At 44.1% G+C, this 25,519-nt stretch overlaps 1 protein-coding gene across 50 annotated transcripts; it reads left to right on the forward strand.

Annotated features, from left to right (window-relative positions):
• Window positions 1-772: 772 nt before the first annotated feature.
• On the forward strand, window positions 773-24,413 carry LOC119123967 (mucin-2-like). 50 transcript variants are annotated; one of them, XM_037253409.1, is made up of 68 exons: window positions 773-930; window positions 1,001-1,256; window positions 1,331-1,445; window positions 1,819-1,909; window positions 2,016-2,137; window positions 2,208-2,424; window positions 2,514-2,639; window positions 2,713-2,827; window positions 2,965-3,115; window positions 3,219-3,332; window positions 3,404-3,473; window positions 3,554-3,691; window positions 3,780-3,944; window positions 4,018-4,112; window positions 4,271-4,397; window positions 4,783-5,038; window positions 5,204-5,256; window positions 5,349-5,452; window positions 5,517-5,689; window positions 5,775-5,913; window positions 6,049-6,159; window positions 6,255-6,434; window positions 6,554-6,793; window positions 6,868-7,024; window positions 7,222-7,350; window positions 7,478-8,599; window positions 8,708-9,946; window positions 10,052-10,504; window positions 10,670-11,044; window positions 11,150-11,350; window positions 11,576-11,623; window positions 11,789-12,223; window positions 12,269-12,469; window positions 12,695-12,742; window positions 12,908-13,342; window positions 13,388-13,588; window positions 13,814-13,840; window positions 14,006-14,461; window positions 14,507-14,707; window positions 14,933-14,980; window positions 15,146-15,580; window positions 15,851-16,120; window positions 16,334-16,552; window positions 16,778-16,825; window positions 17,216-17,611; window positions 17,672-18,016; window positions 18,242-18,349; window positions 18,518-18,817; window positions 18,878-19,210; window positions 19,373-19,639; window positions 19,726-19,886; window positions 20,206-20,380; window positions 20,465-20,712; window positions 21,026-21,209; window positions 21,284-21,494; window positions 21,559-21,734; window positions 21,835-21,904; window positions 21,997-22,097; window positions 22,173-22,204; window positions 22,281-22,458; window positions 22,538-22,642; window positions 22,735-22,775; window positions 22,868-22,990; window positions 23,351-23,449; window positions 23,615-23,743; window positions 23,826-23,865; window positions 23,949-24,072; window positions 24,144-24,413. In XM_037253409.1, exons 1-68 carry the CDS (start codon window positions 825-827, stop codon window positions 24,352-24,354), a joined length of 14,169 nt encoding a protein of 4,722 aa, XP_037109304.1. In that variant the 5' UTR covers window positions 773-824; the 3' UTR covers window positions 24,355-24,413. The 50 variants fall into 50 exon arrangements, with proteins under 50 accessions (XP_037109304.1, XP_037109303.1, XP_037109284.1 ...); XM_037253408.1 differs by having other exon boundaries at window positions 10,052-10,231; window positions 10,457-10,504; window positions 16,334-16,825; XM_037253389.1 differs by having other exon boundaries at window positions 8,708-9,505; window positions 9,551-9,946; window positions 16,334-16,825.
• The last annotated feature ends 1,106 nt before the right edge of the window (window positions 24,414-25,519 follow it).

Here is a 25,519-nt window from a genome sequence, read left to right on the forward strand (position 1 = left end):
ATTCAGCTCAGCATTTGAGAGCCAAATGAAATGGAAAAATAATAATAATAAAATAAATGTTTATGTAAGAAAATTAATCAAGATGACCGGTGATTTCCTGAACACTAAAAAAAACAAAGAAATCTTTTTGGAAATTATTACAAAAACATTTAAACCAAAATCCAGCCGTGTAAAAAAAATCATCCAAGTACATTAATTCAGGGAAAAATTTAACTGCATTGTGGAGATTTGTTTTAACAAGATTTAGAGGATTGTCAAGTTTATTCAAGTCATCTCAAGTTTTCACAAGCCTTCTCCCGATGACGCATTTTGATTTAAGAGTAATGGTGTCGTATCCAAGATTGTTTATCCTTAGAGCGTTGGGAACTACGTGTGTTGAGATACACTAAAGCTGATTGTGGCCTCTTTTGTGTGAGAAATGTTGCGTCTTCACTTTTGGTGTGTGCTTGTATTTAAAATATGCCCTAAAATATTACTTCATTTCCAACAGCATCTGTTCCCTTTAAATATTCCCTGCACTTGATAGGAAGAACTTCGAATAACCTTTATAGAAGACCAGGAATTGAATAATACCTTCCTCTGTGATTAATACTTTAGTGTCAGTGGCAGATTATGTTTTTCAATATCTTGTTCATGAAAATCTTTCCATTGATCTGCAAGCAAATTTGCTCAATGATGTCACAAGGAGGATGTGGGTATCATTGTATTGGCGTCAGACCTCCATTCAACTCGTTTTCCATGTGGTGGCAATAAAAGTTGCCTGAAAGAAGGTGTGATCAAATCGAGCAGTCTAAATATAAGGAGCTGCCCAGAAGAGTCAGCCTATGTTACCCGCGTTGTCCATGGGAACTGTGGCAGCCATGAGGTGGGAACGAGTGGCCTTGTTTTTCCTGACTGTGTCTGTTGGGATTGAAGTCAAGGCCAGACTGGGTAAGACCAATCAAACACCTTTTCGTCATTTCATCCTAAAACGCACCACTCTGTTTTCCGTCCCGTTCAGTCAGCAACCATGTCGGCAGCATCTGCAGTACGTGGGGCAGAGAACACTTCAAGACATTCGACGGAGACGTTTACCAGTTCTCCGGCACGTGCGAGTATAACCTCGCTTCGGATTGTCACGAGGCTATGCAAGAGTTCTCGGTGCATATGAGGAGGGAGCAGAATGATGGGAACCCCACCGTGGCCTACCTGGTGGTCACCATCAATGACCTGGCGTTCCGTCTCACCAAGGAAGGGGTCACTGTTAACGGCCAGATGTAAGTTGAAAACCAAAAGATTCCAAGTTTCTTTTTTTTAAATTTAATTAATGAGATGTCTTGTTTTTTTGTAGAATCGAATTGCCGTACTATAATAGTGGAGTTCAAGTCGAAAATAATGCTGTATACATCAAACTGCAGTCTAAAGTCGGCCTTGTTGTCATGTGGAATGGTGACGATGCGGTCATGGTAAGTATCAGATTTTTTTTAGTAATTTTGAATTTTGTACGTTACAAGACTTTTAAGAACTATATTTAAAATGCATATATGTGTTTATAATACACACTGCATCTTAAAATGAAAAGAAAATTAAGCTTAATTTGGAAAAAAACTGATGACTAGAAAAATTGAAATGCAAAGGTTTTATTATAAATAAAGTAATGAATTTTACCAGCATGCCTTAGATGGAACTGGTGGGTTGTTGTTTTTTATTAACTTTAGTAAAATTATAAATTATCGTCATTAATCTCCATACTGACTGGGAAGCTTCCAACTATATCCGACTCTCTAAAAGTCGCAACGTCTGAATCTTATTATTCTCGATTTATCTATGTTTTTGTAGGTCGAGGTTGATCGTGACTACGCTAATCACACTTGTGGACTCTGCGGCGATTACAATGGCGATCATATCTACAATGAGTTGATTTACAATGGTTGGTTTATGAAATTATTATAAAATTGTTATGAAAAACATTATGTTCATAAAACTATTATTATTAATATTATTATTATTGACAGTACAAACAAAACCCTTTGCAGATCGAATAATCAGCCGCATTGAGTTTGGCAATATCCACAAGGTTCATAACCCAAATGATGACTGCGAGGACCCCTTTGAGGAGTTGGAAGATGTTCAAGCTGAGGATTCCTGCGATGAGTTTGTGAGTTGCATTTGTCATGTGTTATCAAAAGCATCCACATATAAGTAACGCTTTTCTGTTTTCCTTTTAGAGAACGACCTGCAACCAATTGCTGATTTCCGAGCCTTGGAGTCCCTGCACGCAGCTTATCGACCCTACGCCCTACCTGCAGGCTTGCGTGCAGGACTTGTGCAGCTGCAACAACCGCACAAACGACACTTGTGTCTGCAGCACACTCTCCGAGTTCTCCCGACAGTGTTCCCATGCTGGTGGAGTGCCTCCCAACTGGAGGACACAAGACTTCTGTGGTAAACTTATACAGCTATTAACATGATTTGAATAGATTGGAAACAACGTTACTGGCATTAAACCACACCCCTGCTCTCTTTTGTTACAGCTAAGCAGTGTCCTTACAACATGGTGTATGAGGAAAGCGGTTCTCCTTGCATGGACACGTGCACGCACCAGGACACCAGTTCCTTGTGTGAAGACCACCGAATGGATGGCTGCTTCTGCCCACCTGGTCAGTCCTCTTTGCATTTGAATCACGGTTTGCATTTACGTTGTGATTCTAAAATGACAGTGACACTTTTTAGGCACTGTGTTTGATGATATTTCCATGAGAGGATGCATTGAGCAATCGGAATGTCAGTGCATGCATGGAAGAATCTACAACTCTAGTGAGGGCTATCAACAAGACAAGGAGATATGGTGAGCGAAATATTTTATAATCATAAAATTAATGTTAATAATTATATTATATTATATTATACTAATAATGATAATCATTAATATTATTATTATGTTTTCCTGTTGGTCAAGTGTTTTAATTCCATGTGTTATCTCAGTACGTGTTTTCAGGGGAGATGGTCTTGTGAGTATCTTCAGGGCCCGGCTACGTGCGCAGTGGAGGAAGGTTTCCATATAAGCACCTTCGATGGCAAATCTTACACCTTCCACGGAGATTGTTATTACACACTAGCCAAAGTGGAAAGCAAGGTGAATTAATCCGAGCTTTCTTTGGTGGAGAAAATACTGTCTGACAGTAATTTAACGTCCTGCTGTGACATTGATCTCATTTAAATGTTTGTGTGTGTTCCAGGATGACTCGAGTCCAAAGTTTACCATCCAAGCGCAGTTGGTGCCGTGTGTAAACCAACGTTTTGACACTTGTCTCAAGGCGCTGAAAATCCTGATAAACAATGACCGAAATAATGTGAGTCAAATATGATAGGCCGTATGCGAGTCTGATCCACGGCTTAACTAATTTTTTATTTTGGTGTTTAGGTGTTAATGTTTATTTCTGATGGGACAGTCAAGCAGAACCAGCAAAGCATCACTTTGCCGTACCAGACAGGTGGCTCGCGCAATCCAAGCCTCATCTTTACTTTGTGTCACCAAGTGATTAATTGTTGTGTTTCTGTATTTTCCTCATAGCCGACATCAACATATTCCACGCGTCATCTTTTCACATCCTGCTACACACCAGTTTTGGGTTGCAAATTCAGATTCAGCACGTGCCTCTTATGCAAGTGTATGTCCGGCTGGATGAGAGCTACAACGGAAAGACACGCGGTGAGTTTTATATGAATACAAATTGTTAGAATTTAGGGTGACAACGCCAACATTTGATTACATTGACATTCCTTGTTTCCCCCAAAAGGCTTATGTGGCAACTACAACCTGGTCGTGTCCGATGACATGAAAACCCCTCAGGGGATCGTCGAGGGGACGGCCACTTCATTTGGTAACGCCTGGAAATCCAGCCTCATGTGCCGAGACAGCAGGGAAAGACTTGATGACCCTTGTTCTCTCAGTCTGGAAAATGGTACACGTCGACAGCGTTTAAACCTTCGTGTTTGTTTGTTGTGATTATAAAAGATATTTTCCATATTTTCCAGACTTGTATGCCAAGCATTGGTGCGCCTTACTGTTACAACCAAATAGCACCTTTGAACAGTGCCATTCCTTCGTGGATCCTGCGGCGTACTACAAGGTACCGACTAGTCTTTATTTAACACAGTAAATCCATCTTAATTCATAAAAACTGTTCATTTCAGTATGCCAAGGAAAGATATTGGTTATTTTTTTGGGTCATTTTATTTTTGGTCACATTTACAACAAGCAGTTAGCAGTTTTTGCTTTATTCTGCAGCGCTGCACTTACGCTAGTTGCAACTGTGACAAGAGTGAAGCCTGCCTGTGTGCCGTCTTCTCTTCCTATGCCCGAGCGTGTGCCTCAAAGGGAGTCTTCTTGATGGACTGGAGAGCCAACGTGTGTGGTAAGAGCTTCCTGATGGCTATCTGATTAACATTTTCTTATATGATCTGCTAAAAATTTCATTTGAATGTAAATAAATAAATAAATTGAAAACTAAATAAATTGAAAACTAACTAAATGAATAAGTAAATACATAAATAAATGTGAATTTGGTGAAGTTTTTATTAGCACTTTAAAGAAAATACATGGATAGATAATTGGTAATTTGTACTTTTTTTAAGGTGAAAGAATACTATCAATGATAAATAATTAGTTTGTTTACATGTCGATAATTTGACCCTTCCTTTGTTACAAGCCATTGGACCCTATAAAATGATTTAGATAAATAGTTTTCATCTGTGACAATCTCCTATGACATAACCTTTCTTGGATTCCGCTCTAAACAGACAAATACACAAGAACCTGCCCACAAACTCAGATCTTCTCATACAAGCATCAACGGTGCGAGCTGACCTGCAGATCGTTGAGTTCAACACTGCAAACTTGCCCATCTGACTTCCTGCCCGTGGACGGCTGCTCCTGCCCCGAGGGTCAATACCTGGATGACCATTCCATCTGCATCCCCAAAGAAAAGTGTCCCTGTTATCATAATGAGGCCATCATCCAGCCTGGGAAGTCGATCAACATCAAGGATGAACACTGGTTAGTTTAAACAGCATTTTTGTATTAAAAGTGGCTTTTAATTTTTATTCCCCGTTTGGCTCAATTACAGGGATAAAATATTAAAACACCTCACAATATTACCAACGACAATTTAAAAAATTATTCTTATATGCACCACTGACACTTTCTATCCAAACACTTTAGTGTGTGCAGTAATGGGGTGCTGCATTGCCAATCTTGGAGAATCCGCTCATCAGGTAAGACGCGTTTGTGTGTGTACCTTTTTTTTTTTTTTTTTCCATTGAGTCATTCATTTGGTTAAACTGCAAATATTGTCCCTATCTTGCAGCATGTCCACCACACAAAGTGTACTTCAACTGCTCCGACCCTGGCTCAGGACAACTCGGAGTCCAATGCGCGGCAACGTGTTTGAATCTGGACAGCGATGAATGTGTAAGTGCTTTTTTTGCCCAGTTTTCCTCTCATCTGGGAACTTTTCCTGTTCATTTTCAATTAGCTCTTTGGTCTTTCTTGGCAGGACTCCAACGATTGTGAATCAGGTTGTCGGTGTCCAGATGAGCTTTTTGACGACGGCAGAGGTTACTGTGTGGAAAAGTCACAATGTCCATGTAAACATGATGGAATATTCTATGCTCCTGGAACACAAATTCCAAATCAATGCAACACATGGTATGAACTTGTTATCACTTTGCAATATGATTGTTTTACATTATCTCCATATTAACAACTCTTATGTTTATTGTTTGTAATCCAGTATCTGCAGAAGTGGAAAATGGCAGTGCACAGAGGAAAAATGCCCTGGAACCTGTATTATATATGGAAGTGGCCATTATAATACATTTGATCAGCGGACATATGGCTTTCAAGGGCACTGCAGCTATGTTGCAGTAAAGGTCAGTAGAATACGACAAATAGAGAATTTCAGTGGTGTCAAATTACAGAATTGGAATAAGACAGAATTATAATTCTTAACAAGGTTTTAGAAATGACTGATTTGTATTTACATTACTATGCATCTCCCTTTTAAGAACAAATGTGGCAATAAAACAGTACAGGACAACTTTGGAGTAATCACAGAGAACGTGCCGTGTGGCACGACAGGCACCACATGCTCAAAAACTGTCCGAATCCAGTTAGGGGTAAGACTTAAAGCAACGCCAGAATATTATAAGACACTTTAAGGTCTGTTCTTGTCATTGTAACACAATCAACATGAACTTTATTTACATTTCAGCGAATGGAAATCAAGCTATCCAAAGGAAAGTATGAGGAGATCGAACTGGACACGGGCAATGAAATAAAGTACACGATAAGGACAGTCGGCATGTATTTGGTGGTGGAATCTGTATTTGGCATGGCGGTGATGTGGGATCGCAAAACAACTGTTCGGATCCTCTTGGAACCTCAACACAGTGTAAGTTCAAGTATATGATTGAAGGGAGAAATAAAGAATTAATGTTGTATACAAATAAGAAATGTCACCTTGATACTGCGCAATAGTTTGAGAAATAACTTATTTGTTTGATTGTGCAGGGAGAAGTATGTGGCCTGTGTGGAGATTTTGATGACAATGAACAAAATGACTTCACTACTCAAGGTCAACTGTTAGTGACAAATATGTTAGAATTTGCAAACAGCTGGAAAACAGGCAGCAGTTGCCCAAATGTGGAAGTAAACGGCGACCCCTGTAAGGCAGCACCTTCTCGTCACCACTGGTCGAAAATGATGTGCGGCATTATAACTGGAAAAACATTCCAACCATGTCACAATACGGTAATGGCAGATTTATCTTGAAAATGTTTGACATTTTACAGTTTATCTGACCGGCATATGATTTGTCTGAACAGGTGGATCCGCTTCCATTTTATGAAAACTGTGTACAAGACTCGTGTGCCTGTGATGCTGGAGGCGACTGTGAATGTTTCTGCACAGCAGTTGGAGCCTATGCTCAAGCTTGTAATGAAGCTGGTGTATGTGTTGGATGGAGAACTCCAGACATCTGTCGTAAGTAAATTATATCAATTTGTGCCTAACAACAGAACTGAGATTTGTAGAGTTCATTTGAAGTTACTAATAAGCAATGAGGAGTGACTCATTGTCCATTTAAATAAAAATTGACCGGCAACTAGGCTTACAACGAGATAAGACAATAAATGGATGGCTTTACAATTTTAATGTTCTTTTCTTTTCTTTGCCCTTAGCCGTCTACTGTGATTACTACAACAACCCAGATGAATGCCGGTGGCACTACAACCCATGTCATCAACCTTGCTACAAGACCTGCTTGAATCTCGAGGGAGTTTGTAGCAACCCCTTACCCAGCCTGGAGGGTAAGATTATGAAATGATCATATTTCATATACTATTAGAAAATGAAACAATAATTAAGCATACATATTGGCATGACACTGACATGGTTAGACAATCTTCAAATTAAAATGTGCTAATTTATTTTCAGGTTGTTATCCTGTATGTCCAGAAGATAAGCCCATATTTGATGAGGATCACCAGATATGTGTTGAAGAATGTGAAGGTTGCTTTTACAATGGATCAAGATATGATGAATATGAAGTTATTTACAATGTGACGGACAACCTCGGAATGTGCTACTATGCAATATGCATTAATAGAACAGTGATATTTGGAAATGAAACCTGTGCTACTACAACAGCGGCTCCGCCAACAACTCCAATAACTGAAGGTCCAAGCACCACCTACACAATACCTACAACCACACCAACAGTAAATTACACTACCACTGTAGAAGTAACCAGAACAACAATATCCACTACCATATCAACAGAACCTCCAACTACAACTGAAGGAATGACAACCACAAAATCAACAACTGTACCTCCTTTGAGTTCAACAACAAATGAAGGACCTATAACTGAAAGCACACAGCCCACAAGCCAAGCAACTGCCCCTGTTGTGACTGTACACACCTCAACAACTGAAGGAACCACTACGACTATTAAATCTACAACCACACCATTAGGTTCCACCACAACGGAAAGTCCGACAAGTACAACTACACTAGCAGGACCCAGTACAACAACCGAAATACCAACTACCTCAACAAAATCTACGACGACACCCGCAAGACCCAGCACCACAACTGAAGGTCCAACTACGACAACAAAATCTACAACCACACCATCAGGACCCACCACCACAACTGAAGGTCCGACAACTACAACCACACCTGCAGGACCCAGCACAACTACTCAAGGTCCAACTACCACAATTAAAGCTACAACCACACCTTCAGGACCCAGCACAACTACAGAAGGACCAACTACTACAACTAAATCTACAACGACACCCGCAGGACCCAGCACCACAACTGAAGGACCAACTACGACGACAAAATCTACAACCACACCATCAGGACCCATCACCACAACTGAAGGTCCGGCAACTACAACCACACCTGCAAGACCCAGCACAACTACTCAAGGACCAACTACCACAACAAAATCTACAACCACACCCGCAGGACCCAGCACCACAACTGAAGGTCCAACTACGACAACAAAATCTACAACCACACCATCAGGACCCACCACAACAACTGAAGGTCCAACAACTACAACCACACCTGCAGGACCTAGCACAACTACTGAAGGTCCAACTACAACAACTAAATCTACAACCACACCTGTCGGACCCAGCACAACGACTGAAGGTCCAACTACCACAACTAAATCTACAATGACACCCGCAGGACCTAGCACCACAACTGAAGGACCAACTACGACAATAAAATCTACAACCATTCCATCAGGATCCACCACAACTGAAGGTCCAACAACTCCAACCACACCTGCAGGACCCAGCACAACTACTCAAGTTCCAACTACCACAACTAGAGCTACAACCACACCTGCAGGACCCAGCACAACAAGTGAAGGCCCAACTACAACAACAAAATCTACAACGACACCCTCAGGACCCAGTACCACAACTGAAGGACAAACTACAACAACAAAATCCACAACCATACCATCAGGACCCACCACCACAACTGAAGGTCCGACAACTACAACCACACCTGCAGGACCTAGCACAACTACTGAAGGGTCAACAACCACAACTAAATCTACAACCACACCTGCAGGACCCAGCACAACAACTGAAGGCCCAACTACAACAACAAAATCTACAACGACAACCGCAGGACCTAGCACCACAAGTGAAGGACCAACTACAACGACAAAATCTACAACCATACCATCAGGATCCACCACCACAACTGAAGGTCCAACTACAACCACACCTGCAGGACCCAGCACAACTACTCAAGGTCCAACTACCACAACTAAATCTACAACCACACCTGCAGGACCCAGCCCAACTACAGAAGGACCAACTACAACAACAAAATCTACAACGACATCCTCAGCACCCAGTACCACAACTGAAGGACCAACTACAACAACAAAATCTACAACCATACCATCAGGATCCACCACCACAACTGAAGGTCCAACTACAACCACACCTGCAGGACCCAGCACAACTACTCAAGGTCCAACAACCACAACTAAATCTACAACCACACCTGCCGGACCCAGCACAACAACTGAAGGCCCAACTACAACAACAAAATCTACAACGACACCCGCAGGACCTAGCACCACAACTGAAGGACCAACTACGACGACAAAATCTACAACCATACCATCAGGATCCACCACCACAACTGAAGGTCCAACAACTACAACCACACCTGCAGGACCTAGCACAACTACTCAAGGACCAACTACCACAACTAAATCTACAACCACACCTGCCGGACCCAGTACCACAACTGAAGGACCAACTACAACAACAAAATCTACAACCATACCATCAGGACCCACCACCACAACTGAAGGTCCGACAACTACAACCACACCTGCAGGACCCAGCACAACTACTCAAAGTCCAACTCCAACAACTAGATCTACAACCACACCTGCAGGATCCAGCACCACAACTGAAGGTCCAACTACAACCACACCTGCAGGACCCAGCACAACTACTCAAGGTCCAACTACCACAACTAGATCTACAACCACACCTGCAGGACCCAGCACCACAACTGAAGGCCCAACTACAACAACAAAATCTACAACGACACCCGCAGGACCTAGCACCACAAGTGAAGGACCAACTACGACGACAAAATCTACAACCATACCATCAGGATCCACCACCACAACTGAAGGTCCAACTACAACCACACCTGCAGGACCCAGCACAACTACTCAAGGTCCAACAACCACCACTAAATCTACAACCACACCTGCCGGACCCAGCACAACTACTGAAGGCCCAACTACAACAACAAAATCTACAACGACAACCGCAGGACCTAGCACCACAAGTGAAGGACCAAGTACAACGACAAAATCTACAACCATACCATCAGGATCCACCACCACAACTGAAGGTCCAACAACTACAACCACACCTGCAGGACCTAGCACAACTACTCAAGGACCAACTACCACAACAAAATCTACAACGACAACCGCAGGACCTAGCACCACAAGTGAAGGACCAACTACAACGACAAAATCTACAACCATACCATCCGGATCCACCACCACAACTGAAGGTCCAACTACAACCACACCTGCAGGACCCAGCACAACTACTCAAGGTCCAACTACCACAACTAAATCTACAACCACACCTGCCGGACCCAGCACAACAACTGAAGGCCCAACTACAACAACAAAATCTACAACGACACCCGCAGGACCTAGCACCACAACTGAAGGACCAACTACGACGACAAAATCTACAACCATACCATCAGGATCCACCACCACAACTGAAGGTCCAACAACTACAACCACACCTGCAGGACCTAGCACAACTACTCAAGGACCAACTACCACAACTAAATCTACAACCAAACCTGCCGGACCCAGTACCACAACTGAAGGACCAACTACAACAACAAAATCTACAACCATACCATCAGGACCCACCACCACAACTGAAGGTCCGACAACTACAACCACACCTGCAGGACCCAGCACAACTACTCAAAGTCCAACTACAACAACTAGATCTACAACCACACCTGCAGGATCCAGCACCACAACTGAAGGTCCAACTACAACCACACCTGCAGGACCCAGCACAACTACTCAAGGTCCAACTACCACAACTAGATCTACAACCACACCTGCAGGACCCAGCACCACAACTGAAGGCCCAACTACAACAACAAAATCTACAACGACACCCGCAGGACCTAGCACCACAAGTGAAGGACCAACTACGACGACAAAATCTACAACCATACCATCAGGATCCACCACCACAACTGAAGGTCCAACTACAACCACACCTGCAGGACCCAGCACAACTACTCAAGGTCCAACAACCACCACTAAATCTACAACCACACCTGCCGGACCCAGCACAACTACTGAAGGCCCAACTACAACAACAAAATCTACAACGACAACCGCAGGACCTAGCACCACAAGTGAAGGACCAAGTACAACGACAAAATCTACAACCATACCATCAGGATCCACCACCACAACTGAAGGTCCAACAACTACAACCACACCTGCAGGACCTAGCACAACTACTCAAGGACCAACTACCACAACAAAATCTACAACGACAACCGCAGGACCTAGCACCACAAGTGAAGGACCAACTACAATGACAAAATCTACAACCATACCATCCGGATCCACCACCACAACTGAAGGTCCAACTACAACCACACCTGCAGGACCCAGCACAACTACTCAAGGTCCAACTACCACAACTAAATCTACAACCACACCTGCCGGACCCAGCACAACAACTGAAGGCCCAACTACAACAACAAAATCTACAACGACACCCGCAGGACCTAGCACCACAACTGAAGGACCAACTACGACGACAAAATCTACAACCATACCATCAGGATCCACCACCACAACTGAAGGTCCAACAACTACAACCACACCTGCAGGACCTAGCACAACTACTCAAGGACCAACTACCACAACTAAATCTACAACCACACCTGCCGGACCCAGTACCACAACTGAAGGACCAACTACAACAACAAAATCTACAACCATACCATCAGGACCCACCACCACAACTGAAGGTCCGACAACTACAACCACACCTGCAGGACCCAGCACAACTACTCAAAGTCCAACTACAACAACTAGATCTACAACCACACCTGCAGGATCCAGCACCACAACTGAAGGTCCAACTACAACCACACCTGCAGGACCCAGCACAACTACTCAAGGTCCAACTACCACAACTAGATCTACAACCACACCTGCAGGACCCAGCACCACAACTGAAGGCCCAACTACAACAACAAAATCTACAACGACACCCGCAGGACCTAGCACCACAAGTGAAGGACCAACTACGACGACAAAATCTACAACCATACCATCAGGATCCACCACCACAACTGAAGGTCCAACTACAACCACACCTGCAGGACCCAGCACAACTACTCAAGGTCCAACAACCACCACTAAATCTACAACCACACCTGCCGGACCCAGCACAACTACTGAAGGCCCAACTACAACAACAAAATCTACAACGACAACCGCAGGACCTAGCACCACAAGTGAAGGACCAAGTACAACGACAAAATCTACAACCATACCATCAGGATCCACCACCACAACTGAAGGTCCAACAACTACAACCACACCTGCAGGACCTAGCACAACTACTCAAGGACCAACTACCACAACAAAATCTACAACGACAACCGCAGGACCTAGCACCACAAGTGAAGGACCAACTACAACGACAAAATCTACAACCATACCATCCGGATCCACCACCACAACTGAAGGTCCAACTACAACCACACCTGCAGGACCCAGCACAACTACTCAAGGTCCAACTACCACAACTAAATCTACAACCACACCTGCCGGACCCAGCACAACAACTGAAGGCCCAACTACAACAACAAAATCTACAACGACACCCGCAGGACCTAGCACCACAACTGAAGGACCAACTACGACGACAAAATCTACAACCATACCATCAGGATCCACCACCACAACTGAAGGTCCAACAACTACAACCACACCTGCAGGACCTAGCACAACTACTCAAGGACCAACTACCACAACTAAATCTACAACCACACCTGCCGGACCCAGTACCACAACTGAAGGACCAACTACAACAACAAAATCTACAACCATACCATCAGGACCCACCACCACAACTGAAGGTCCGACAACTACAACCACACCTGCAGGACCCAGCACAACTACTCAAAGTCCAACTACAACAACTAGATCTACAACCACACCTGCAGGATCCAGCACCACAACTGAAGGTCCAACTACAACCACACCTGCAGGACCCAGCACAACTACTCAAGGTCCAACTACCACAACTAGATCTACAACCACACCTGCAGGACCCAGCACCACAACTGAAGGCCCAACTACAACAACAAAATCTACAACGACACCCGCAGGACCTAGCACCACAAGTGAAGGACCAACTACGACGACAAAATCTACAACCATACCATCAGGATCCACCACCACAACTGAAGGTCCAACTACAACCACACCTGCAGGACCCAGCACAACTACTCAAGGTCCAACAACCACCACTAAATCTACAACCACACCTGCCGGACCCAGCACAACTACTGAAGGCCCAACTACAACAACAAAATCTACAACGACAACCGCAGGACCTAGCACCACAAGTGAAGGACCAAGTACAACGACAAAATCTACAACCATACCATCAGGATCCACCACCACAACTGAAGGTCCAACAACTACAACCACACCTGCAGGACCTAGCACAACTACTCAAGGACCAACTACCACAACAAAATCTACAACGACAACCGCAGGACCTAGCACCACAAGTGAAGGACCAACTACAACGACAAAATCTACAACCATACCATCCGGATCCACCACCACAACTGAAGGTCCAACTACAACCACACCTGTAGGACCCAGCACAACTACTCAAGGTCCAACTACCACAACTAAATCTACAACCACACCTGCCGGACCCAGCACAACAACTGAAGGCCCAACTACAACAACAAAATCTACAACGACACCCGCAGGACCTAGCACCACAACTGAAGGACCAACTACGACGACAAAATCTACAACCATACCATCAGGATCCACCACCACAACTGAAGGTCCAACAACTACAACCACACCTGCAGGACCTAGCACAACTACTCAAGGACCAACTACCACAACTAAATCTACAACCACACCTGCCGGACCCAGTACCACAACTGAAGGACCAACTACAACAACAAAATCTACAACCATACCATCAGGACCCACCACCACAACTGAAGGTCCGACAACTACAACCACACCTGCAGGACCCAGCACAACTACTCAAAGTCCAACTACAACAACTAGATCTACAACCACACCTGCAGGATCCAGCACCACAACTGAAGGTCCAACTACAACCACACCTGCAGGACCCAGCACAACTACTCAAGGTCCAACTACCACAACTAGATCTACAACCACACCTGCAGGACCCAGCACCACAACTGAAGGCCCAACTACAACAACAAAATCTACAACGACACCCGCAGGACCTAGCACCACAAGTGAAGGACCAACTACGACGACAAAATCTACAACCATACCATCAGGATCCACCACCACAACTGAAGGTCCAACTACAACCACACCTGCAGGACCCAGCACAACTACTCAAGGTCCAACAACCACCACTAAATCTACAACCACACCTGCCGGACCCAGCACAACTACTGAAGGCCCAACTACAACAACACAATCTACAACGACAACCGCAGGACCTAGCACCACAAGTGAAGGACCAAGTACAACGACAAAATCTACAACCATACCATCAGGATCCACCACCACAACTGAAGGTCCAACAACTACAACCACACCTGCAGGACCTAGCACAACTACTCAAGGACCAACTACCACAACAAAATCTACAACGACAACCGCAGGACCTAGCACCACAAGTGAAGGACCAACTACAACGACAAAATCTACAACCATACCATCCGGATCCACCACCACAACTGAAGGTCCAACTACAACCACACCTGCAGGACCCAGCACAACTACTCAAGGTCCAACTACCACAACTAAATCTACAACCACACCTGCCGGACCCAGCACAACAACTGAAGGCCCAACTACAACAACAAAATCTACAACGACACCCGCAGGACCTAGCACCACAACTGAAGGACCAACTACGACGACAAAATCTACAACCATACCATCAGGATCCACCACCACAACTGAAGGTCCAACAACTACAACCACACCTGCAGGACCTAGCACAACTACTCAAGGACCAACTACCACAACTAAATCTACAACCACACCTGCCGGACCCAGTACCACAACTGAAGGACCAACTACAACAACAAAATCTACAACCATACCATCAGGACCCACCACCACAACTGAAGGTCCGACAACTACAACCACACCTGCAGGACCCAGCACAACTACTCAAAGTCCAACTACGACGACAAAATCTACAACCATACCATCAGGATCCACCACCACAACTGAAGGTCCAACTACAACCACACCTGCAGGACCCAGCACAACTACTCAAGGTCCAACAACCACCACTAAATCTACAACCACACCTGCCGGACCCAGCACAACTACTGAAGGCCCAACTACAACAACAAAATCTACAACGACAACCGCAGGACCTAGCACCACAAGTGAAGGACCAAGTACAACGACAAAATCTACAACCATACCATCCGGATCCACCACCACAACTGAAGGTCCAACTACAACCACACCTGCAGGACCCAGCACAACTACTCAAGGTCCAACTACCACAACTAAATCTACAACCACACCTGCCGGACCCAGCACAACAACTGAAGGCCCAACTACAACAACAAAATCTACAACGACACCCGCAGGACCTAGCACCACAACTGAAGGACCAACTACGACGACAAAATCTACAACCATACCATCAGGATCCACCACCACAACTGAAGGTCCAACAACTACAACCACACCTGCAGGACCTAGCACAACTACTCAAGGACCAACTACCACAACTAAATATACAACCACGCCTGCCGGACCCAGCACCACAACTGAAGGCCCAACTACGACAACAAAATCTACAACCACACCATCAGGACCCACCACCACAACTGAAGGTCCGACAACTACAACCACACCTGCAGGACCCAGCACAACTACTCAAAGTCCAACTACAACAACTAGATCTACAACCACACCTGCAGGATCCAGCACCACAACTGAACGTCCAACTACAACCACACCTGCAGGACCCAGCACAACTACTCAAGGTCCAACTACCACAACTAGATCTACAACCACACCTGCAGGACCCAGCACCACAACTGAAGGCCCAACTACAACAACAAAATCTACAACGACACCCGCAGGACCTAGCACCACAAGTGAAGGACCAACTACGACGACAAAATCTACAACCATACCATCAGGATCCACCACCACAACTGAAGGTCCAACTACAACCACACCTGCAGGACCCAGCACAACTACTCAAGGTCCAACAACCACCACTAAATCTACAACCACACCTGCCGGACCCAGCACAACTACTGAAGGCCCAACTACAACAACAAAATCTACAACGACAACCGCAGGACCTAGCACCACAAGTGAAGGACCAAGTACAACGACAAAATCTACAACCATACCATCAGGATCCACCACCACAACTGAAGGTCCAACAACTACAACCACACCTGCAGGACCTAGCACAACTACTCAAGGACCAACTACCACAACAAAATCTACAACGACAACCGCAGGACCTAGCACCACAAGTGAAGGACCAACTACAACGACAAAATCTACAACCATACCATCCGGATCCACCACCACAACTGAAGGTCCAACTACAACCACACCTGCAGGACCCAGCACAACTACTCAAGGTCCAACAACCACCACTAAATCTACAACCACACCTGCCGGACCCAGCACAACTACTGAAGGCCCAACTACAACAACTAAATCTACAACGACAACCGCAGGACCTAGCACCACAAGTGAAGGACCAAGTACAACGACAAAATCTACAACCATACCATCCGGATCCACCACCACAACTGAAGGTCCAACCACAACCACACCTGCAGGACCCAGCACAACTACTCAAGGTCCAACTACCACAACTAAATCTACAACCACACCTGCCGGACCCAGCACAACAACTGAAGGCCCAACTACAACAACAAAATCTACAACGACACCCGCAGGACCTAGCACCACAACTGAAGGACCAACTACGACGACAAAATCTACAACCATACCATCAGGATCCACCACCACAACTGAAGGTCCAACAACTACAACCACACCTGCAGGACCTAGCACAACTACTCAAGGACCAACTACCACAACTAAATCTACAACCACACCTGCCGGACCCAGCACCACAACTGAAGGCCCAACTACGACAACAAAATCTACAACCACACCATCAGGACCCACCACCACAACTGAAGGTCCAAAAACTACAACCACACCTACAGGACCCAGCACAACTACTGAAGGTCCAACTACCACGAAGAAAGCTACAACCACTTCATCAGGACCCAGCACAACTACAGAAGGACCAACTACTACAACTAAATCTACAACGACACCCGCAGGACCCAGCACCACAAGTGAAGGACCAACTACAACGACAAAATCTACAACCATACCATCAGGATCCACCACCACAACTGAAGGTCCAACTACAACCACACCTGCAGGGCCCAGCACAACTACTCAAGGTCCAACTACCACAACTAAATCTACAACAACACCTGCAGGACCCAGCACAACAACTGAAGGCCCAACTACAACATCAAAATCTACAACGACACCCTCAGGACCCAGCAGCACAACTGAAGGACCAACTACGACGACAAAATCTACAACCATACCATCAGGATCCACCACCACAACTGAAGGTCCAACTGCAACCACACCTGCAGGACCCAGCACAACTACTCAAGGTCCAACAACCACCACTAAATCTACAACCACACCTGCCGGACCCATCACAACAACTGAAGGCCAAACTACAACAACTAAATTTACAACGACACCCGCAGGACCTAGCACCACAACTGAAGGACCAACTACGACTACAAAATCTACAACCATACCATCAGGATCCACCACCACAACTGAAGGTCCAACAACTACAACCACACCTGCAGGACCTAGCACAACTACTCAAGGTCCAACTACCACAACTAAATCTACAACCACACCTGCAGGACCCAGCACAACAACTAAAGGTCCAACTACAACAACAAAATCTACAACGACACCCGCAGGACCGAGCACCACAACTGCAGGACCAACTACGACGACAAAATCTACAACCATACCATCAGGATCCACCACCACAGCTGAAGGTCCAACAACTACAACCACACCTGAAGGACCTAGCACAACTACTGAAGGTCCAACTACTACAACTAAATCTACAACCACACCTGCAGGACCCAGCACAACAACTCAAGGCCACACTACAACAACAAAATCGACAACAACACCCTCAGGACCCAGCACCACAACTGAAGGACCAACTACAACAACAAAATCCACAACCACACCTGCAGGACCCAGCACAACTACTCAAGGACCAACTACCACAACTAAATCTACAACCACACCTGCAGGACCCAGCACCACAACTGAAGGCCCAACTACAACAACAAAATCTACAACGACACCCGCAGGACCCAGCACCACAACTCAAGGTCCATCTACAACAACAAAATCGACAACCACACCATCAGGACCCACCACCACAACTGAAGGTCCAGCAACTACAACCACACCTGCAGGACCCAGCACAACTACTCAAGGACCAACTACCACAACTAAATCTACAATCACACCTGCAGGACCAAGCACCACAATTGAAGGCCCAACTACAACAACCAAATCTACAACAACGCCCGCAGGACCCAGCACCACAACTGAAGGCCAAACGACAACAAAATTTACAACCACATCATCAGGACCCACCACCACAACGGAAGGTCCAAAAGCTACAACCACACCTGCAGGACCCAGCACAACAACTGAAGGTCCAACTACCACAACTAAATCTACAACCACACCTGCAGGACCCAGCACAACAACTGGAGGCCCAACTACAACAACAAAATCTACAACCACACCATCAGGACCCTCCACCACAACTGAAGGGCCAACAACTACACCTGCAGGACCCAGCACCACAACTGAAGGCCCAACTACAACAGCAAAATCTACGACAGCATCCTCAGGACCCAGCACAACAACTGAAGGACCAACTACCACAACAAAATCTACAACCACACCTGCAGGACCCACAACCACAACTGAAGGTCCAACGACAACCATGGGACCTAGCACAACACATGAAGGACCAACCACTACGTCAATATCTACAACCACATCCACAGGACCCAGCACAACAACTGAAGGGCCAACAACTATAGTAATATCTACCACTCTACTCAAACCTACAACTACAAATGAAGGCACAACTACGCCATGCTTCTGCGTAATAAATGGCAAGCACTACAACCCAGGTAAAGAAATTCATTCGTCCAAACATTCGACAGATTATTACTTTATAGTTTGTGTTGTTTGTTCAACTTTTTTCCCATATGTGCAGGTGAAACAATTTTTGACAGGGAACATATTGGATCGGGAATTTGTCTCACAATGATTTGTTCCAATATTTGTGAGATTCAAAACAAGACTGAACCTTGCTGGACTACACCCTTGCCAAAACCTACCCCCAGCGTTCCTTGGTGCCCTGAATGGGATGTTCTCGTAAGAGCTTCCATTTATCCAGAATCTGTTACGCCTTTATTCAGATGTACAGTGATGCCCTGACATACACGTGACATGGTTTATGAATTCTGTTATTGCTTTATATTGTGCCACTTAATGTAGTTTTGCCTCCCCTGACTCAATTATATATTTTTATAATTTTTTTAGGTGGAGGCCAGAACAATTTAATAGTAAGCGTAGTCACTTAAATAATTAAACTTCTATCTGAGGGCACAACTGTACATATGTATATGTAATCTATTCTGCCTCGTTTTAAATTAATCCATTTTTCTAAACATTCTTTCTTTGTTTTTCTCAGCAAAATGAGACCTTCGTTTTGTGTAACTGCACAATGGCGAGATGCATCGAGAACAACACGATTGAAATCATTCCATACGAATGTCCGCCCTTAAAGAACATCACTTGTGCCAATGGAAAGGATCCTGTTCTTGTTTATGACGACAACGTCTGCTGCCAACAATATGTTTGTGACTGTAAGCTCTTTTCCGCTGATTTCCGACTAATTCTAACTCATTAAGTTTGTTTCATTCCTGTTTTTATCATTTCTTGTTTTTCAGGTGAATGTAAAGGCTGGGGAGATCCCCATTACATCACATTTGATGGCCTCTACTATAACTATCAAGGAAACTGTACATATGTCCTAATGGAAGAGATTACGCCAAAATATGATTTAAAGATTTATGTTGATAATGTCTACTGTGATGCCATTCAACATGTTACCTGCCCACGGTCATTAATTATATCGTACGAAGCCAACGTTTTTGTACTCAAGACCCAAAACCTTATTGGAGCGTCAGAACTAGAGGTAATATATGATTTGTTTTTTTCAATATGTATTATCTTGAAAATTAACAGTGTAATATTTTAAATTTGGAACCCTGGATTTCTTTGATTGTTGATTGTCAAGGCAACTCTTGATCTTTGCTGGTCTGTCCTAGATATATATTACTCTTACATCCAAAGAATGTTCTTATGTTAGTGTTGTATTCAAAAGAAATTATGTTCCTAACAAAATAGTTGACCTGTAATTCCTTAATCTCAATTTTTTTACACATACAAAATGTTTTCCGCTGATACTTTAATAATCCCTTTTTTTGGGTCAAATTTTTGTTTTTTAGGCCTTCAAAGATGAAAAGCGTCTGAGACTTCCTTACATCCAACAAGACATTGTGATCTTCAGTTCTGGCATTGAATTAGTTGTAAAGATCATACCCTTAGAAGTGGTTATTACCTTTGGTATTAGTGACTTCACTATCAACCTGCCCTCTAAGAATTTTGACAGCAACACACAGGGCCAGTGCGGTAAGCTTTCCATTCCAGTTTCTGCATTCATACATCACCATTCCATGTACTTTGAGGTATTGTATTGCGTCTAGGCAACTGCAACAACAACCAGGCAGACGACTGCATGCTTCCCGGAGGCCAGATTATCCAGAGCTGCAGTTTGATGGCAGACTTTTGGCCCGCCAAAGACATCTACCAACCCAACTGCCAAATACCGTCTGTGATCCCGACTAACGAACCTCTGCCCCCACCCACACTGATTCCATGCAAGCCAGACTCGGAATGTGATCTAATCTTGAGCAGGTAGATCGACGGCGGCGTGTAATTTGCCAACATGATTGTTTGAACTTGTGTTTTGCTTCCACAGCGTCTTTGAGGAGTGCCACCCCTTGGTCAAACCCGACGACTACTATCAAGGATGTGTTTTTGACAGCTGTCATGTTTCCAACCCAACAATAGAATGCACAAGTTTGCACATGTACGCCGACGCCTGTGCTCAAGCTGGAGTTTGTTTGCACTGGAGGAATCACACCACACACTGTGGTAAAAAACCCGTTTCCTTTCATTGTCATCGAAATCGTAATGTTTGTTTTATTTGGCAAGAAATGTCATCCAACAAGGAAAATCTTTTCTTCACTCACAGAAAGTGACTGCCCTCTCGACAAAGTGTACAAACCATGCGGTACTGTTCAGCAGCCAACCTGTGAAGACAGGTACGGAATGTTACAATAATGACTCTGTGATCTGTTGCGTTTTTGCTTTTTGTGAAGTGTTACAACTGTATATGTCAATTGGACCTTCACAGTCCTTATAAACAAAGGCTGGACTACCAAACTGAAGGCTGCTTCTGTCCTGATGGTATGAAGCTCTTCAACAAAGACTCCAACATATGTGTCGAAGAGTGCGGTGAGCTTAACTACCTTACCTAACCTTCATCGCAAATCACGAAAAAGTCTAATGACGTTGCAAATATTCCAACAGGATGTATTGATGCTGGGGGTATTCCTCGTGTGGTGAGTCCGGTTCAGAAATCTTTGTGCCATCGATGCCCCAAAGGACAATTTCAGTAATTGTGATTTATTCCGTTAGTTTAATGAAAGGTTTGAGTACAACTGCCAGAACTGCATCTGTGAGAAGACCACCAAGGCCGTAACATGCCAACCAAAGGTTTGCCCGCCACCGCCGGCCCTCAACTGCTCTGTTTCAGGATTCGCCCTTGTTAACCAGACCAACCCAGCGGACCCGTGCTGCTCCATTCTAGCTTGCCGTAAGATGCACTGTCACTTTCCATCTGTTCATGGTCATGAAGATAAAGGTGGTCTCAGGTCATTTCGTCTCATCCACAGGATGTCAAAGCAACACTTGTCCACACATCGACCCGGAGTGTCCAATTGGATTCACTGTCAATATCGATGTGCCAGAGGGGAAGTGCTGTCCCGAATACACATGCGGTGAGCTTTTCACTTTTCGGCTTAATTTCTAGGACCACTAATCGGCCTAACCTCATATGATGCGCTTCGCCATGTCTCTTATTCCGTTCCAGAGCCCAAAAACGTTTGTGTCCACAAAAACGGTATATATCAGGTACATGGTTTATTTAATATATTTGGAACTTTCAGTAAATTCAAGTTGCAGCATCATACACTTATTATGAACACTTCCTATTTATTCTCTAGCTTGGTGAGTCGGTTCCTGTGGTTCCATGTCAGGACTGTGTCTGTACCGATCTGGTGGACCCCACAAATGGTTTATTACAAATAAAGTGTGAGGTTCAGCAATGCCAACAGCTCTGTGAACAGGTATGTAAAAATAAGTACAGTACAAACTGCGGTGTGGCCTGATTTGGGACTTGGCCTGTTGTTTGGCCATTTTTATGCTTTGAAAAAACAGCGATATGAATGCAAGATTTTATAGATTGGGTAATAAATGGCATCTGTGAGGCGGTATTATAACACATATTTGTCTACAATAGATGTAGACAGGTAATATATTCACAGTTATAAATTCTTTATCCTCTGCGAAGATCCGGTAGTATATTACTGGCTACTGAGAAGGTGTGACTGTTCTGTATGTCCGTATTGTACTGCTCCCAGGTGGCCAAGTCGCACACACAAGGCACAGAAATACAATTGAACTGAAACAGTTTCATTATTTTTCAGGGTTTTAGATATGCAGAACCTCGAACAAATGAATGCTGCGGAAGGTGTGTTCAGACGCATTGCCTCTTCAACGTTAGTGGAAATGAGCAGGTGCTCAGGGTAAGTGAGTGTTGCCATTTACACAACAGAATGAAAACTTTGTGTTCAGCTAAACAGGCCAAGATATCACATTGAGTTAATTTAGACAGCGTATCTATGTTTTGGGGCTTTTTTGTTTGTTGGAGTGTCTCGTTGTAAGTGACAGTCATCCGATTATATTTCCAGCAAGGTGACATTTGGTCCCCACCGAACGATCAATGTGAGCATTACACATGCGTGAGGAGCGGCGAAGCTTTAACTGCCATCGGCACACGAATTGTGTGCCCGCCATTCGAGCTAAGCAACTGCCAACCTGTAAGTTTCACCAATGTATTGAGAAATAATTCACAATTTAAAAAAAAAAAGCCTCATTTTGCGTTCATATTTCTTCCTTTAGAACACCATTCAAACTGCAGCAAATGGATGTTGTCAAATTTGTGAGTACCCATCATGTTCTTACGCTTTGCCCCTAGTGGTGAATTTGGTACAAGGCAGCTAATTGTGCTTCTCTGTCTAAAAGGTATGGAGCAGGAAAAGGCTTGCAAGCCAGTGCCAAATAAAGTGCACATCACGCACAAGAACTGCCGATCTACTGAGGAGTTAGACATTCCATATTGTGAAGGATCTTGCAACACTTACACAAAGTACGCTCATTGCACACAACACACAAGAATTGATCATATTTATTGATCTGACATTTTGTTTGCGCCTTCAGATACTCACTGGAGACAGCCACGCTCCAACCTACTTGCTCTTGTTGTAAGGGGTACCGATCTAGCAATCGCACGGTCGACTTGCTGTGTATCAACGGAGACGTCGTTCCTTACACCTACATCCACGTGGACGAGTGTAGATGTGCCCTCAGCGACTGCTCCAAAACTGCGGCAGCTCCAGCTCGAAGACGGCGAAGTTTTACTCTCTTGTAATATCAACATGTTGGCACAGCTCCTGACATTGAACATTAAATAAAAAGTTATGCATCTCATCATCGTCTTAGTGTGTTTTTGTGTTTCACTTTTTTTTTTTTTTTGTATTGCCTTTGATTAACACAAATACGTTTCTTTTGTTCTAGTCGGTTTGTTTGAGCTGAAGCATTTTGTGCTCAGACCTTCAGGCTTCTGCTAAAGAGCAAATAAAATAAGCAAAGTCTACTACAACATCTGAACTTTATTTGTTGTTAATCAGAGGCATTTATAATTGTGGCAGGTGATTGGTTAATTCTGAACACAGCCCTTGTTAAGAGGGTGTGCACACTTGTGCAACCCCACAAAATATTTTTTGTTCACATTAATGGTAGTTGTGAAATGATTTATCTTGGTCTCATTTTTTAATCGCACAAAATCTTGACATTTAACATGGGTGTGTAGACTTTTTATACCCATTGTAACTAAGACTGTCAAGCAGATCCTCCAAGGACAAACACTATAGGGGTCCACACCTAGAATAAAAGATAGCAAAGATCCACTCGTGCTTGTCTTCGTGTGGCAGTGGGCACGGTTTGTTGTCAGAGCTTTGCCAAATTGCTGGAGACGGTTTTGACGAGAGGCTTGATTGTTCTCCAGCTTGTGAATGCGTATTGACACAATGATGTTTAACTTAAGCGGGACATTTTATTTTCCAAAAGTGAGCTATGACTCAGTGGGTTTATACAAACAGAAATATGTGAGTAGGATGGGGCAGGACTTAACAAAGAGGACAGAAAGTTCTGTATTTTGGATAAATGAAAGTGAAACATTATGTGGCCTATTGTACATGATGTTTTTGTGTGTGATCCCAGATAAGATCCAAGGAAAGTCAAAACTGAAGCAAAAAGCCATTTCAAATCCCAAACGCTGGTATGTTACTGACTGTTTTTATTTCAGGATATGTGAGATTTTTTCTGACATTTACGTTTTTTGGGGTCTTGAATTTTTGTAAATATGAGTTTCCTGATGTGGAAGGTTTTTTTTTTTTTATGAGTGAGGCTTGTGTGAATATGAGTGTTTTTTGCATCCAAGCTTTTTTTGGAGAATGTGAGTTTTATTTTTCCTCATTCAATCATTTTTGGCCTCATTTCCAATTGCGTTTCTGTATGTCCGTAAACATTCTAAA

The sequence above is a fragment of the Syngnathus acus genome, chromosome 6 (genome assembly GCF_901709675.1).
Source record: "Syngnathus acus chromosome 6, fSynAcu1.2, whole genome shotgun sequence".
NCBI classification, from domain to species: domain Eukaryota; kingdom Metazoa; phylum Chordata; class Actinopteri; order Syngnathiformes; family Syngnathidae; genus Syngnathus; species Syngnathus acus.